This window comes from Podarcis pityusensis (genome assembly GCF_964106645.2).
Source record: "Podarcis pityusensis genome assembly, chromosome: 12".
Taxonomy (NCBI): domain Eukaryota; kingdom Metazoa; phylum Chordata; class Lepidosauria; order Squamata; family Lacertidae; genus Podarcis; species Podarcis pityusensis.
In genome coordinates this window covers 32,736,197-32,754,643 of record NC_138037.1, presented here as the reverse complement: position 1 = coordinate 32,754,643, position 18,447 = coordinate 32,736,197, and the positions used below count along the sequence as shown (strand labels likewise).

At 38.8% G+C, this 18,447-nt stretch overlaps 1 protein-coding gene across 4 annotated transcripts in view; it reads left to right on the top strand.

The window, feature by feature from the left end:
* CRPPA (CDP-L-ribitol pyrophosphorylase A) overlaps nt 1-18,447 on the top strand; it is a 48,266-nt gene that overhangs the window by 22,918 nt on the left and 6,901 nt on the right. For 2 of the 4 annotated variants that reach the window (XM_080975033.1, XM_080975035.1), the window contains 2 exons: nt 778-870; nt 3,390-3,512. In XM_080975033.1, coding sequence (XP_080831159.1) covers nt 778-870; nt 3,390-3,512 — 216 coding nt within the window. Of the gene's footprint in view, nt 1-777; nt 871-3,389; nt 3,513-10,542; nt 10,651-18,447 lie in introns of all 4 variants that reach the window. The other 2 variants (XR_013978042.1, XM_080975034.1) reach the window with 2 other exon arrangements.

The following is an 18,447-nucleotide window of genomic DNA, read 5'->3' as shown; positions in this document are numbered from 1 at the left end:
AACTTTGAAAGAGTATAACACACTTCACAAAATCCTTACTGCTTTTGATCCCAAAGTGTCTCTGTGATTACCTCAATTGTAATCAGTAAGACATTTTTCCCCAATCAGGCAATCCTGTTTTTTCATTATGCTGCAACTTGGCTTGTTTGTATGAGATTATTGATTTTTATCAGAAGTTATTTATATGATTGTTAACATATTAGACAGATTGCTATTTAAAAATACATTCTTCTATTTGCTCTGCCAACACATTTCTTTGATGCACCTGCTGTGTTGCCAAGGCAGAATTTGTCTCTTCTACAGTGAAGTTACATTTGTTTGTGGCTCCATAAAGGCACTTTTCTTTCCTTATGTAAAAATTTGCTTAGATTATTTTTTGTCCATTACAAATCCTGAGATTCTGTAACCCTACAATGCACAGGAAAGGGGAATCCAGTTGTAATATTAGTGCAATACTACAAATGTATTGTTATTTTATTGGTCATATAGCACCACTTCAGTGGAGATCAACTTCATAAAGTACAAGGGGATAGGTCCTTCCCCTGAGGGATTTACAGTAACGCAAAAAAGACAACAGAGGAAAGGGGAGAAAGTAGTAAATTAGGGAATAATATCCTTTTATTTACATTACATGTGCTTCATTTGTTACAGTAGGGTATAGGCTTGAGGGAGATGGGCCACAGCCTCCCTGAGCAAGAGAAGTTGATAGTGTAATTAAATAAGTACATTGTGCATCTTAAAAGCATTCTTCTTAACTGGAAACTTGTTTTTCTTTAGGATAACCTGTCTAACTTCCAAGAAACACATCAGTTAGTAGAAATACTCGAAAACACAAATGCTTCTCTTTTATACTCTGTTGTTCTTATCTCGGTAGGTTAATATATTACATTATTATATTATAAAGTAAATTTTCTAATGCATCAGACTACATATGAGATTCTGTTTTTAAGCATCAGTGTCACCTCTGTAACATGTAATAGATACCAAATAGAGGCAAGTCAAAACTATATTATTTATTGAATTCTTATTGTCAGGGTGCATGGGGTTTTAGGGGAGGGGTAGTACCTCTGGCAGGGGACATATTGTGCTCCTTCTGGGATAGTATGTCCACCTTTGGTCCACACCCTGCACTAAGCTCTCACCTGTGACTCCTCTACAAAAATCTGGAGTGGAGCACTTAAGAGGGTTGGATGGTGCCCTTTACGCCTCCTTCCAGCAACTCCTGCAGCCAAGCTGGTGCCAACTGTATTGCTCTGCTTTCCTTTGGACCACATCAGCAAGGCTGGGAGAAGGTCTTGTCATCTGGGCAGGCCAGGACCTCCATATACACTGCCTAGACTTGCGCCCCGGGGATGTCATTTTGGTCCTGCTAACATAGTGTTTGAGACAGATGAATGCCAACAACTTGTTGTAAAATTCCATGCTTTTCCAGATTAGGATTGTCTAATCATGTTGGTGGTGTGTCTTGTCACCTCTAACTCCAGCTGAAATTTTAAAGGGAAATTTCTGCACCAGAATAACATTTAAAGCAATGTACTAAAATAGTAAGCAGGGTTGGTATGGTACTTTTCTTGGTTTTTTGTTTTTTTTAAAGAATATTTTTTTATTAACCGACCAATCACATCAAATCAAACCAAATTACATAAATTCCAAATTACACAGCCAAATTTTAAATTTTTGTTGGGGGTACCCATATTTCAAGTTCCGAAGGGATCCAATTAACTTCTTGCTTCTTACTGCTGTTTTAATGTCCACAAATCTAACCTTATGATGTTCACAGTACTATCCAGTCCTTTCTTATTATTTTTCCACATCTCTTGTTGTTATTTTCATATATTTTTCCTTTCTCTTTGTGACCTCTGATAGTCTCCACAAGCTGGTTAGAACAGTTTGTAATCCTGCGTGGATATTTTTTTTTTTATCCAGTAGCCATATCCAGACGTTTTCCATATAACATCACTTCCCTACATCAAAACAGTCTTAGCGTCATTAATCTTCACCAATCTGCCTCCTTTCTCAAAACCTCTGAGGAGATTCACTAGGAATGCAGTCTGAAAACAAAACCGTTCTTCCTCCCGGCTATAAATCCTTTGGCAAGATGGCGACTCCGAATTAATTGCTGCGCCATTCCCAAAAGCTCTTATTGCTTCTCGGTCTCCATAAAGCATACTTTTGGTTAAAGTTTATCTCCACACAGACCTTAATCATCCTGCTTGGGTCAGTTCAACCGACGGTTCTAATGAGGAAGGGTTCTTGTAAATCACATAGAAGGAAAGTAAAAAAAGGTCCCCCCCCCATTCAGCCCCATTGTCAACATACCCCGCCTTTGGTGTATCTTCATCGTAAAATATTCCTGTTTCTCCAGCCCGTCGTCTTCTTTCGCAGAGGTCACTTAAATTAGCAGACTTCACTCCCCTTCTTCAGTTGAAATATGTGCATTTGCTTCTTTTGTAATTAATTATTCCAAATTGCTGCAACTAGTGCGCGATCAGAGACAGCGTCCAGGAGAGCCCATGTCCACACGGGGGCATTCTGCCTAGGGCCCTCACCCCCTTCTTTTGAATTAGGGGGTGATTTATGGGCACAGCAGGCAAGGGCAGTGTTCCCCATTTCCTTGGGGCAACAAGGGAGGCTGCCTACTCCCATAACAGCCTCTTAATTACCTCGTGTGGGTCGGAGAGATGGTATTGTCGGCCATCTTCCAGTGTGCCCCCTAGTGGCCCCCCGGTATGGTACTTTTCTTTGATAGTATTGGAGAACCACTCTATCTGCTTTGCAATCATTTGCATGTTAAATTAGAAGTAAGTTTCACTGTGTCCAGTCAAGCTTGCCCCCTAGGAAGTGTGATTATGTTTGCATCTGTTGGCCAAACTAATCCGACTGATGGTGTGAAGATCTGTGGCAGACCTGTCACACTTTACTAAGTCCAGATGGCAGTGGAACCATCCTGTGGAAGCTGGTTGTGTGTATCCTTTTTGCTTCCTCCTATTGACTCCAGTTGATGGGCATTAACTATGCTAGATTCAAGCTCAGTTTAGAGGCATGTCAGTGAAACAAGAGAGCTTAAGATTCTGTGGATCTTTGGTCACTCATGATGTGCCTCTAAACCACCCCATTTTTTATTCCACCACTGGTGGAGCACCACCAGCAAAGCATCAGGAAAGGGAGAAGGTTTCACTGCTATCCAGGAAGGACCTCCCTCTCTGCCAGAGGTCCTTATTTTTTTTTTGCCTGCAGATACTATTAGGACCATTGGACCAAGGATTTCACAGAATATTTTCTTTGGTGCAGTTCTAAATAGCAATAAATCGACTTTCTTTACTTTTTTGTTTCTTGGGAATTTAGTTAATTTTTTTAAAATTAGTTTTTCTCTTCTCTCCCTTTGTTAGGTATACTTGGATTTTTTCGAAAATGTGTCTTTTATCAGTGCAATGCAAAGATTTGCTAAATTTGCAAAGGAAGTGGAAAAGAAAAATATTTTGCTATATGGTCTCAGTATACATTACCAAAAGGTATGTAGCTGAATGAATGTGAAGTATATGTGATTTACCTATTTATGAATGGATTTTTGTGACCCACCTGATTTGATGTTTTTTTTAAGTTTTAAAAAATCTGAAGGGTGACAAAAATACAACTGTTTTTTTAGGTTGGAAAAGTTCCTGTCCATTTTTGTTGTTCTGCAGAATCCTTAATGTGGTTTACAGATATTAGTAATAAAAAAAGTCCCAGCCCCTATGCTTACAGTCTGAGAGACTTGACGCAAAAAAAGGGGGGGGGGTTTAGGAAGGAGAAAAAGCCTGAACGTTAGGAGGAACACCTTAAAAGTGAGAGCAGTTCAACAATGGAACAAAGTGGGGTGGCCTCTCTTCACTGAAAGACTTTAAGTGGAGACTGGACAGCCAGTTTTTGAGGATGCTCTAATTCTGAATTCCCTCATTGAGCTTCGGGTTGGACGGGATTGCTGATTGGGTTCCTTCCAACTTCATGGTTCTGAGAGGAATTTGTGATTAAAAGCCTAAGTAGGTTTCTGAGAAAGCCATGTAATCCCAGTATAATGAGGGATACTGGAGTACAGTTCCTTCTGGCTCTGTTTATATATCACACTCTGCATTGGGGAATTGTCATTTTAAATGTCAGTCCTTGAATAATTGCCTGGAGCCATTCTTGGTGTCACGTAAGTATAATTCCATGTATAATGCCAAGAACGTATCTCGTGTGTCACAGCAGCACTTTCTGTGTGTAAGAAACCAAGAAAGACAGATCTTCACTAAAATCTATGCTTTCAAATAAAATCAGCTGCATTGTTGTTGATGACATTTGCTACATTTTCTTGTAAAATGCATGAGGGCAAATCTGTGATGACATAATAGTGCAGAAACAGAGAATAATTCCTAAAAGGATCCAAGATCCGCCTGACTTGATCACCTACATAGCAATATCATCAGGGAGTGCTATAGGACTGGTTGACGCATGAGGCCCTGTGTGATCACACTGGAAGGGAACAGGGTGTGAGGCTCAAAGCCAGGACATATGATGATATTTGTGTGGTTTATATGAATTGGCACCTCCACATAGATCACATATTGTCAGCTTGCTAATGCCAGAAATTGTAGCCGTAGCTCACAGAATTCAGCTATGCACATACTGGATGTGTGACTGTACCAGTTCACAGAAATTATGCTTCCAGACAAATCCAGTTGTTACCTTGGCAGCTTCTCCACCCTCTCTTTCACAGTGCATGGTTGAAGTTCAATTCATATGTGAATCTAGTCTAAATCATTAGGTACTTGTGCCAGAGGGCCCGCTGAGCTCTGGGTTTCCCTGTGAATCTCCACTGCTTTTTAAAGGGCATGTTCTTACCATTCATGCTACACCTTTGCTGCAGGTATTGCCATTTAAAGGGTGATGTCAGGGCTTACATTTAACTGTAGGTAAACTTGGTTAAGAAGAATACCGACAGCAGATGTGTAACAGCTTTTTGAGTACATTTTTCTTTCAGTACAAACTAAAAACTGGATGCCTGATTTAGTAGTTCTTGTAAATGAAAGCTCTAGAAAGGCTAATCTCATTAAAGCTTGAAATGCTTATTCTAAAAAGGCAAAGTTTCCCTTTCTCAGTCCATTTCCAAGCGAGGGCTGTGTTTGTCATTAAAAAATTCCGATGTTTCACCAAGGGTGGTATTTTGATTTCAATTTGTGGGAGAGCATTTAAATTTGTGGTTAATTTTTGAAATTACTTGTGTGACTACTTCAGGCATTTAAATACTGGATGATTCTTCTCTAATATTACCTTACTTTTTCTGCTTTTGGCTAGGAAAACATTGAGGATTTTTTGTTCCGGAAAGATAAATCAATTAACTGAGAGAAATGTTTTGCAATCCTTCTCCAAGTGGAGTATATGAACCTATCCCATCCTTTCTTCACAACAGTCCTGTGAGGCATTTGCCACAACATCGCCTACAGTGTTTCATGGTTTAATGGATATCTCTCAGGCCCATATCCAATGGTTTAGGAAACAACTTGCATTCTGGGACATTGTAAGCCCATTCTGCCCCCTTCTGAGGCCAAAAGCAGCACACATGTCAGTGGTCGTGCTTCAACAGGACACTCAAAATGGTCACTGCCTGTACTTTTATACAATAACATACAGTACTTTTCTACTGAATTGTTACAGTGTGAATGAGGTCTTGTTTCAGGGTATTTCTGACTCTTATGATTCAGTGCCCACATTTACATGTCATGATAAAGAATTGTTTATGACTGTGAAGAACAAACCTAGCTCAAGCGCTTCCCATTCCCTCTCTTCCTCCATTGATGTTGGAAAGCTTTGCTTCAGATTAAGGCTAACCCCTGCTTAGTTTTGTGTTCAAACCTAGCCAAACTATGGTTAACCATTGGTTATGAAGCTGATTGTTTCAACCAACTACTGTTTAGGGTTTGGCCATAATACTAAACTGGTTAATTGAAACTGGAAGCAAACTATTCAATCTCATCATGACTATGGTAGCAAAGAGAGGCTTTGTGCCCAAAGCTGTTAAGTGCCAGCCCACTGTTTATAAGTACATGCAAACCATGAGTCACAGACTGTGGTTTGGGCAGTTACTCGGGCCATGAAGCAAAGGAATGTGAGCAAGGCCAAGCAGACACATTAGCATGGCAAAACAAACCCCACATTAAACCAGTTTAATGCACTGAAAAAGTTCCATTGTATGCAAGCATGCATGTGCATAAAGTTGCTTAGTGGCTCACTACAGATTAGTCTTTCAAAAATCATATTGCATATATATTTTATATAGATTGTTTCCCTTGCACCTGTGCTTGTTCCTAGAAGGGGTTAATCTTCAGAATTATGAATGTAGTTTGTGGAAGAAATACATACTGGTCTGCAATTGTATTTGAGTTAGAGTGAGAAACATTTTCCTACCATATGGGTGGAAAAGAACAATCTTATAATGTATCAAATTTCCATTTTTGACAGTCTGAACCACTTATATTTGATTTTTACAATCTATCTGGAAACGTAATTTTGCTTTAGCCGCTAAATGCTTCTGTTTACTATTTCATTCCGTGAAGTATGATTTTATGCTAATTCTGAAAGGGGGTTCTTTCTGCTAGGTAGCAGCAACAGACAATATGTAAAATAAATATATTGTACTCGGTCCATAATTGCCAGCCTATAAATTCTTGAATTTTCCACCACAAATTCAAAAGGAATGCAATTACTTGCATCTGGCTTGAGTAAACCTGTGTTTACTCAATAAGATGAACATATCCTGGCAATGCCTCTGCCTTTGGTATTCTTAAGCTGCATCCTGCTAGAGAAAAAGCACAGAAGACTTACATATTCACTGTGTATTGTATATTAGAAGGATTACACTGTAATCCTTAAAACAAAAAAATTCCTTCCAGTAGCACCTTAAAGACCAACTAAGTTAGTTCTTGGTATGAGCTTTCGTGTGCAAGCACACTTCTTCAGATTCTGTGTATCTGAAGAAGTGTGCTTGCACACGAAAGCTCATACCAAGAACTAACTTAGTTGGTCTTTAAGGTGCTACTGGAAGGAATTTTTTTGTTTTGACTATGGCAGACCAACACGGCTACCTATCTGTAACTGTAATCCTTCGCTGTAATATGTGCAAAAACCACTGTCCTATTTACCAGTTTCTTAAATTTGTATCCTGCCTTTCCAACATTAAAATTCCAAAAAAATCAAATGACTTCTAGGCACTAGATTATTCTTTTTTAAAAAATCTTTTTTTCTTTGCTTTTCTGTTTTCTCATATCATCAGTGCATACTATATTATATAATAAGGATAATAAGAAAGAAAAATAACATAAATATGACATATATAAATAAATATTACTAGTAACATAGCTTATTCCTCCAATTTGTTTTACTCACCTAAACTTTGCCTTTAATTCCACTTCCACTTTTTCCTTGGTTTCCTAACTGCTGTCTTTTCAACTGTGTTTTCTTACTCTACTCTTCATTATCTTATATTATCCCACATCATAGCCTCTACTGCTGAGTATTTTTGTCAGTCTGTTACGGTTATTTTTTTGTTATAATAGTTTTCCATATAATCTATATGTAATATCCAATCCTCTTTCAAATTCTTGTCATCTTTATCTATTTGTCATGCTGGCCAGTTCTATATATTCTAATAGCTTAAGATGCCATTCTTTTTATGTTGGTACTTTGTCCAGTTTTGTGCTACCAGAACTCAAGTGTCTATGGCAGCATACATCCAAAGAGTATTTTGATTTTTTGATATTTCTGTTGTTATTATTCCCAAAAGCATTTTGGGAAATGTTCTTCTAAACATTTTCTTAAGTTCATTATATACCATCTCCCAAAATTCTTTTATTATTCTACAGGACCACCATGAATGATAAAATGTACCTGATGTTTCTTTACACTTCTAACATAAGTCATCCTTAGATCTAGATTCTAGACATTTTGGCTAATTTACTCGTTGTCAAATACCACCTGTGGATCATTTTTAAACAGTTCTCTTTTAAAGCGTAACTAGCAGTAAATCTTAGGTTTGTATTTCACAATTGTTTCCACCGATTCAAATCAATGTTGTGACCCACATCTTGTAGGCACTAAATTATTCTTATAGTGATGAGGGCAAGTCACATTTGAGAGGTGAAAGCAATTTAACTGTAGTCAGTGACTGATGAAACATTGCTTTCCCCCCAGCTTTTTAAAAACTTGTGGCACTATGAACTACTCTGCTGTTTCCTCTTTTTTCTTGCACATTGCCATGTTTTGTTATGCAGGGTGGTCAGATGAGGGAAGAAGAAACAAAAGAAATTCTGCTGTACCCCATCATTGTTCAGGAGAGTCCCTGATCCCAGTAGAGTAGATTTGGAGGGCAGAGGGTGAATTGGTGAAAATTGCCTCCGCTTTTTCATTAGTAGAGATCTCCTCTGGCTCAAAAGCTATCTCATGGACACAAGGGCATCGCTGGATACAATCCAGTTTACTGCATGTGATTTTTGTCTTTTTCTTTTTTTTTTTAGTTTTCAACCAGTGTGCCGTGGCGCCCTAGGGTGCCTTGAATTACGGTCAGGGATGCTGCAGGCAACACTGGCCTCTGTCCCTCTTTCCTTCCCTCCTTCCTCTGAGGCCCTCTCGCATCTCTGCCTCTCAAAGGCTTGTGTGGCTGTTTGTTGCAACAGCCCTGGCTACAAGCTCCCCAGGCAAATGGTTCCTTAGGGGCTGGCCAGGGAGTGCTGGTTTCTAGGAGCTAAGGTGGCCTCAGAGTAAGTAAGCAACTAGGTGAAGGAGCCTAGCCAGCCAGTCCCCCAGCCCCTGCTGTTGGGAACAGACAAACATGTGGGATGCTGGGCAGGCAGGCAGGCACCCCACTGGCCTTTTTTGTGCTTGATGGGAACTGAGTGCCCAGTGTTGAAGGGGAGTCTTTCCACCATGCAGGCCCAGCGCCACCTTCTGCTGTCACTGCTGCCTGCCAAGGTGAATAAGATGCTGGCCTCAGGCTTCTAAGGCTGAAGGCAACCTCTGCCCCTGTGGGGCAGCATGAGGAGGCACCTCTCTTAGGGATGGATGGGGGGCAGTGGCTCAGAGACCAGGGGCAGTGGCGGTGTCTGCCTGGAGGACTGCCAAGGAGAGGGGAGAAGAGAGGAGGCTGAAGGAACACTCCATGGGAGGGTGTTCAAAAAGGAGCGAGGGGCTGTCAGCTCTGCAGGCAAGGGGTGACATAACTGGTTCGGAGTGCGTTTCCCCACTGAGGAGCTGCAGACAGAGTGCAGTTGTTCAAGAGAGATGTGGACACAAAAAAGTTGAAAGCCTCTGCTCTAGCCACTCAATTTGGAAGTAGTGTTCCATATTCAATCATTCTGTCATCTTAACCGCCCCTCATTTTTTGGTGTAATTAAATTACTGTTCATGGAGTTAGAACAGAAAATCTAGGCGATGGGTGTTTAGCTTCTTTGGACTCTCGATTCACATATGCATGTAGTTGATTTCTCATCACTTAATGACTTGCAACTCAGTATGTGAATTGCTTCCTTTGAAAATTAGGGTGATGAGATGATATAAAAGCTCTCCCTCTGGAGTTTTATCTTTGAAGACTGTTTTGCAAATGCCAACCATCAATTGATACTACAATTGCTGAGTGATGAATAACTATGTGTAATCAAGCAACTTCATAAAAGTGAAATAATGTTATGCTTTAGAACAGGATCTGGACCCAGTTATTGAACATATTTTCAGACAATTAGGATTGTTTCACACTTAAATACTGCAATCAGAGATACGGCCTCTTTAGGTTCGTTACAGAACCCTAGAAATCTACAAAATATAAATGGCATGGGTAAGGCTGGGTTCTAGCCCTTTTTGTTTGTGATATCACAGGTACAATCCTCACCATGTAGCACTTGCAATAAAACCACTCGTTGAGGAAATATTAAATTTTTCCAGCAGCACGATAATTGCATTTTGAATTTCCACCTGTATGCAGGAATAATGCCTTTCAGAAACGAAGTGATATTTCAAAAAGACCATGGAAATTGTTAATATCCTGTGTTTGCACTACCACAATACCCACATTATTGTGGATTTTTTTATTGATATGAGATGCTAATAAAGGTTCTTTATTCCAAACATAAAAGGCCAGCCACAGACCAGGCATCTTATAACCAGCTCTTGAAATGAAACAAAACAAAAACCTCACCACAAATACATCAGGCCTCTTTGAAAGCTATTACAGACTTGCTGTTTTAAACATAACAGTGTATAAAGAAAACACTACATGAGTATGCTGCTAATGGAAACCAGCATGTTTGCCAAAGCAAGTGAAAAGTACACACTGTGTCAACTGATTCATGATCAGAGACAAGTTGTCAAAGACAGGGCATCTGAATTACTCATTCCAAAATTGACTTAATGTATTTTGTGCTTCTTGCATTGTTTTATAAAATATAGATTCTGATGAATGTTTCAGTGTTGATTGTTATGATTCATATCTAAGAAATGGATTGCTAGTGAGGGGATAACTTCCATGCTTCTAAACAGGTCTGCAATGGTGAGACTTCTGGAGGTACACTGAGCCAGTTCTGATGTAAGTGCATGAACCATGATGAGCACTGGGTTTGAGTGCTTGCCTTCTCTGGCATGTGCCAGGTGAGAAGTTCGGATACATTTGCTACTGGTTTTAAACTAAATTGAATTCCTTATTATGTCTGAACTGAGGGAACTCTAGTTAATGAACAAGCCAGGGTAATAAATCAGAGCTCACTGGTTTTGAAAGGCTGTGATAAAGACCAAGTGACTAAATTTATCTTCTGTTACTGCAGGGTTACCAACCCTGGAGGCATCACACACCAGCAAAGGTTTTCTTTAGTGCTCCCAGAATGAGCCAAAATCATCAGGTTTTTATTTATTTTTTAAAGGGATTTCTAGCATTTTTAGAACTTGGGATATAAGATTAAATTTACCGACACCATTCTTCTCAACTGTTGTGAGAAATTAGCCTGTAATCTCTTATATTTGCATTTCAGGTTTTGTTTTTAAGGTGCTGAAACATTTAAAATATTCCATCCCTGCTACTGAGTTTTGTGGATAGCTTGGTATCAAATATGCTCAGCTACATAAATACCCCTCCATTATCTCTTTAATGGACAGCACTTCTGCCGTGACTTCTCAGTTTGATTCCTTTTCAGAATAGATCAGTTACATAATAATAATAATAATAAATAATAAATTTTTATTTATACCCTGCCCTCCCCAGCCAAGACCAGGCTCAGGGAGGCTAACAACCGATAATAAAAACAAGTTGATTAAAATACAATTTAAAAGATTAAAATACAACATTAAAACATTAGGATACAGTCTCTTCATAGGAGGAGAAAGGAAAAAGAAAGAGGGGGAGGGAATCAAACTGATTCTAAGCCAAAGGCCAGGTGGAACAACTCTGTCTTACAGGCCCTGCGGAAAGAAATCAGATCCCGCAGGACCCTGGTCTTGTGAGATAGAACATTCCACCAGGCTGGAGTCAGTGTTAAGAAGGCCCTGGCTCTGGTTGAGGCTAAGCTAACTTCCTTAGGGCTCGGGACCTCTAGGGTGTTGTTATATATGGACCTTAAGGTCCTTCGTGGGGCATACCAGGAGAGGCGGTCCCGTAGGTATGAGGGTCCTAGGCTGTGAAGGGCTTTAAAGGTCAAAACCAGCACCTTAAATCTGACCCTGTACTCCACCGGGAGCCAATGCAGCTGGAAAAGCACTGGGTGAATATGCTCCCATGGCAGAGAACCTGTGAGGAGCCTCACTGCGGCATTCTGCACCCGCTGGAGTTTCTGGGACAGCTTCAAGGGCAGCCCCGCATAGAGCGAATTACAATAGTCAAGCCTGGAGGTGACCATCGCATGGATCACTGTGGCCAGGTTGGGGCGGGAAAGGTAAGGGACCAACTGCTTGATGCGGCGAAGGTGGAAAAATGTCGCTTTGGCTGTTGTTGTAACCTGCGCCTCCATGGAAAGGGAGGCATCAAGGATTACACCCAAACTCTTAATGTAAGGCAACAGTTTTACAGCTGGGCTTGCAGCCAGATCCCAACTCTGAAGTATGTCCTGGTGATTCCTGTGGGTCTTATTCCCAAGTAAGGGACAAACTGCATGCTTCAACACCAGCATATATCCCCTTGTTTGCAAGATTTTGCACTGGCTGCCTATCTGTTACTGGGCCAAGTTCAAGCTTTTGGTGCTAACATATAAGGCCCTATACAGATGGATGCCAACAGCAGCAGTAACATACCATGGTGGGGGGAAAATAACTCCTAATGAAAGAATTTTTTTAATAATCCCACATGCAGACTTCAAAAGCTCTTTATAATCAGTTTAAAATTATTTCTGCTGCCATCTATATTATTTTACCTTCTCTGGTTCATTTCCACACATGCCCTGATTCCCTTTAGTGATCTCTCAGTAATTTGCATTGATGTAAGAAGCCTTCTATCACTCAAGCAAACATCTTTTGTGATTTAAGCCAAAATGCTATTCTAAACCCACTCCTTCATTAATCACATACGGTGAAACGTATTTTATAACCAAAGGTAAAAAACTATACTGCTCTTTGTTTTGAGTGTAGCAAGTGTTTGCTGTGCAAATAATGTCACTAATTATAAAAGTGCTAAAACATTTTTAAAAATTGCATTCAATTGCTATATGAACAAATAATAATTATAATATAATTGGCCTTTCAAATACGTCTTGTTCTTGGAATGTAATGGTTAAATCAGTGGTAACTTGTATCAGAACATCAAGGCAAATGGAGCTAAATGCTATAATTATTGCTTTCTACAATAGATAGGCAATAATATGCTGGCTGCGGGTGTTTCATAATGATGTACATGTAGATTTAGTAAAAAAGATGGTGTAGTATAATTATAATTAACTAAATTCAACAAAGATAAGAAGTGAGCAATTTTCCTGATACATCAGCAGTTCCTTATGCACATTTTGGTTACATTCAATTAATTCTAGTTGTCTAAATTATATTTATTTACTTCTCAAAAAGATATGCAGTCTAACTTTCTTTCCCCAAGACAATCGTGTAGGCCTGATCTGTGAACTAGCTCATAGATGTGCTTCTGGTCCCACTGAAATTGTTTCTTCTTGAACCTGAAGCTGTTTCCACCAGGGAAAGGGTGGTTGTTACTATTAAAAGTAATAAAGCTTATTGGATCACGGGTGGATGTTGTGTGTACTAGAATGATGTGTGTACTAAATAAACACATATGAGGTATATGAGGTTGAATCCATTGAATTAGATTGTGTTTCTTTGACTTCCCAGCTGATCAAAGGTAATGTGATATTACATGACGTTGTAAAATTTAAAATGCTACTCATGCTGCTAACAACTCATGGACAGCAAGATGGATCATGACAAAAGTGCAGAAAAACACAACTGCATCCAATGTAGCACAAGATATGGGCCACACAATTCGGTTTATTGAACCGTATGCAGGCAACTGTATCTAGGCTGTCTACGTCTGTTTGCAGGCAGGCAAGAACAGAATTAAGAACAAAACACAGTTTCTGACTGGGGTGGGGCCTAACCATTGGCTCTCCAGACACCAATAAACTCATAAACACCCATCAGCCCCAGCCAGCATGGCCATGGTAAGGTAGAATGGGAGTTGTAGTCCAGCAACATCTGGAGGACCACAAGATAGCCACCTCTGCTTTAGATTATTATAGGAGGTAACGCTGGAAAATATTTACAGCCTAATAAAGCCACCAATACAGTGTCCTTCCATGTACTCTGAGGTCTAGCTTACAGTGTTGATATTTCTTTGAGTAGCATATGCCACACAAAGAGAAGGGAAAGTGAGAGCAGAGTTACAAAAGAGAGATGTGGTATTGGTTAAAATGAAATAAAGTGATGGGAAGAAATGAATGTTTTTAAAAGGCCTTTAAATATGTGACCTACTTTGTGGACTGCCCCCATGTTTCTCTGTACTTTTTGTTAAATTGTTTTCAGTTGTGCATGGTTCCATTTGCATACTGCATAATGAGCAAAATACAAAACAAACACACACACATATTTTATTTGTACCAATGTGTATATATCTTCCTAAATAAAGAAAAAAATGATACTTGTCAGTGTCCCTTGACAAGTCAGTAAATTGAAAAAAAGTCACACAAACCAGTGCCTGATTGGGGGAAAAAACTTTTTTTAAAAAATTGTATAACAGTTATATCTTGACTTCCTTCCACCATAGTACCCAAGGCAGCATACATGTGATACCTCTTCATATATAACTTGTGAGACTATCAGTTTGTCTAATTCGATTTGCTTTATGCCATGGAAAATTTTACAGCAGCAGCTAGCTCATCAATAGAAATAAAATACATTTTGTTCTTCATTGCAGATGATCCAAGGTGTCTGAACTATAATACGTGGGGCTGAGGGAATGTAGCAGTGCATTTTTTTCTTTTTAGAAATTAATTTGGGAAGTCAACGGCTAAAATAGGAACATAGGAAATTGCATAGTATCAAGGGGTCCATTTAACTCAGTATGTATTGTCTCTATTAAATGACGGCAGCTTTCTAGGGTTTCAGATATGGGATGTTCCCAGTCCTGTCTGGAGATGCCAGGGAGCCAAGACATCCCTAAATTATTATTTTAATGTAAGAGTGGAATGTTCTAAAATGACTCTTAAAATGTGGCAGATACCAGTCTACTCTTATAAGCTGTTTTAGGTGTACTTGTACAGAAAAATAGGGTATAAATAATATTAATTTGCAAACAGTTTTCTAACACTAGTTTTCAGTTACAGTTTAAAGAAGAGTAAAGCTGTATATACTGGCTAATTAAAGCTCAATGGGGTCAAAGAGATTTTAGCACCAAACTGCTCTTGGAGTTACAACCATTTTGTATTTTTTAATGGAATTGTTCTATCTATAGTCACCATTGTTGTTATATGTTATAATTGTAAGCTAGTGAGTCAGTTACACAGTTGCCAGTGAAACAAGGCTGTCTAAAATAGGGGGATCAGAAGAAAACGGAGTTCAGGAAGGGCTTACGTTATCTTTCTAGTGAAATACCTCACCAGAAACTAGATTGCTCAACTGTTTTGACCGTCAGTGATTTCTCATTTTTAATCCCTGGAGCATAAATATCATATTTCTTCATCAGTCAGCAGTAGTTTTATTAATATAATTACAGTAAAAGGCAATAGATCTTCATTTTGTCCTGATTATAATTATAAATGTATTGCCAAAATTATTACATTTTATATTGACACAAGACATGCTAGCGCATGTAATCTGCCAATGCAATGTTGAAAACACCTTTCTTTCTACATGAATATGTTCATGCTGTTTAAACGGTGACCATTCTTGCTTTCCAGCTTTGATCACAGAATACACATTTCTAATGGGTGTTTCAATGCTTAGTCCCCAGAGTGTGCTTTGACTTCCTTCTTGGAGTCACCATGCACTATTTGTTCTGCAGATGCTTTTCTGGGTTGCATCTATTTATGGCTGATATGGAGAACCTGTGGCCTCACAGATGTCAATGTATTACAGTTTCCATCATTCCTGATTAATGGACATGCTGGCTAGGGCTGATGGGAGTTGGAGTTCAACAGCCACAGCTTCCCCATCCTAGGTCCGTGGAAAACTTTGTCCTGGATTATGTTGCCTGTTCTCTCTGGACCTAATGGATTCAGGGTTCAAGGACATTCTTTTTGTACCCAGCTACTCTGATTCAGTAATGTTTGACATTTTTTAAACAACATTTTAAGTGGGATTAGTAACAGAATCTTTTCAGCAATTGTGGATACAACTACAAATATCCAAAAATCATTAATTTGGTAGTTTTAGGCTGCAATATTTGGTTATGTTAGGGCACAATAATTGCTCCTTGGGAAGTATGCCCTTGTGATACTTGCATTTGCATTTATAGTTTATATTTTTAGGTATATTCTTAAAATATCTTAAAATATCCCTGCACACATGGTGTGTGAAACAACCCTTGAATGCTTTTAGTTTACTGTAACATGTTGTAGATAACCCTTGTTTTATGCATCTATCATAATGGCATAAAAATATTATTTTGGCTATGGTTTGTCAGAAACCATTAAACCATTGACACAACGTCTTTTTCTATTTCTCTGTCAAACCATGCAATGTAGTAGAAAAGAAATAAAACAGCCAAATAAGGAGTGTGCATATACAACGTTGCTTTTTTCTTTCTTTCTTTCTTTCTTTTGTTTGCAAGAATGCCCCAGCACTCCCACACAGAATAATTACAAATAATAATGATAATGGAAATGTTTAGGATCCATAATTTCAGATAGTTCTAGGCTAAGACCTTCACATGCATAGTAAGACATAACATTAAAACGTCTTATAAAAACAAATCAGTCTGAAAACACTGTGCTGGAAGTCAATGGTGAAGCAGCAAAGGTCTATATAACACTATGTTCCCAAACCCCTCCCCATGTTTTTCCCTTATAGAGATCAACTATAAGGGAGTGTGGAGCCCATTTACAGCAATGGGTGAAATGGGAGCTTCAAGTAGTTCACTGCTTTTAGCTTACTATTTTTACTATGGCCTGGTTCATAAAACACCACAAGCTTTGTGTTTATACCTTAGTGTACCTGAACCATATGAATGTGCAGGTACCTGGAGAGGAGTTGATAGTCACTTTGCTCTACGCTGGTCATTCTTACTATTACGCTGTGCTAAAACCACAGTTTGGCTTCTAACCCAGGGCTCATGGTTTAGATTGCTAACCATGAGCTGTAGCCAAGAACAATCCTTATCCAGTAGAATCAAAGTTGGGGATGCTGTTCAGGCATGTAAATTGAAACCAGTGGAGCTATGTAGTGTACTATGCAAATACGTCTAGTACAGACTGTTGTTGGTTGGTGCATTTTCTGTCTGCTTGAAAGCAAGTTTTATTGCTGTCTGACTATTGGAGGGGAAGCAGTTACTCATGGGTATTGTCATGTCATTTTTCTGTTTTAATCAGTAACATAGAGCATTCTTTTTAGATTATGCTGAAGCCTAGCTAGTTTTGAGGGTGAACTCTTAACAGAAAACACAAATGTACATTTCCCCCCCGCAGAGCAATTAAATATCTTTATTTAACTCTTCGCCACAATTAAAAACACAAATCTGTGTGAAAGAGACAAAACAATTTTGTAGGAACAAAAGTGGAAATGAGGAAAAAAGCAAAAACAACTAGATTATCTTGGAATTTAGTTGCTACCCAATTGCCCTTGTTTGTTGGCTCTTTTCCTCCTCTCCCACTGTTTTACTTGCATTTTCAACACAGTCCTATACCTATCTACTCAAAAGTATGTCCAGTGATGCTTGCTTTCAGGGATATGTGCATGGGAATTCAGCCTTGTTACAGAAGATATATTTTCACTGCTATTTTTCTTTTATTCAGTGTTTTTCAGCACATGATTGGTTTTAATTTGAATTTTCAGCAAAAGAAAGTACTGACTATGTTCCCAACTGAGGCTACAGATGTGTTAATGTAAACCTTAGACTGCACTGAGTTTCAAGTTGTACGTTTCATTCATATTTCTTTGGGCTTTGGTTTTAAAATAATTTAAAATAGCTGTACTTGATTAACAGAGTGAAAATGTGAAGTTTAATCTGCATTATTCAGTGAACTGAAAAAACAAACATTGTAGCTTCATGGGCATAGCCAGGATTTATTTGGGGGGGGGGGGACAGAACCGAGTTATCTGTGATGCAATTGGTCAGTTTGTTAAGTATTTTTCTTTATTTACTTAATGGGGGTGGGGCAGCTGCACACATCCCTGGCTACGCCTTCTCAAAACTGTGTGGCCTCCTTCTCAAAACTGATTTGAAGCAACTAACAGTAGGAAAACCTCCAATCATGATGATTAACACTGATTTATAGAGTATAGATGAGCACTGTCACTAAGAAAGTCTTGGCTTTGTAGAGCATAATTGTACTTAGAATTATTTGTTTCAAACTCCAAATTAATGCTGGGCAGTACAACTTTCATGAAACAAAATGGGAATTGAAAACATATTCAACTAGGATATATGGCGTTCCAGACATTTGAGAATCTAGTGTTTAGAGGACAGTGCAGAAACAGAAAAACCTGACAATCTTGGTTTAATTAAACCTCCGAAACCATGAGAACAGGGTGAAGGTGGAAAGCAAGCTGCACGTAATAATTGCTGTCTGCATTGGAAATAAATTGCACGACTAACATTTCAGTGAAACAACAATGTGAAGTAGATAGCATAAGAAGCAGATTCTTAAAAAACAAAACAAAAGAGGAAACACTTTTCAGATGAGCTTTATGCAAAATTGAAAAAGGATGTTCTTGATTAAGTATGGTTGGTGGCAAATCTTAACAGCCAAGGCCTAATGAGTAGAACACTGGTTTATTGGTTTTCTGTTTATTAGTATGCTGGTTTTT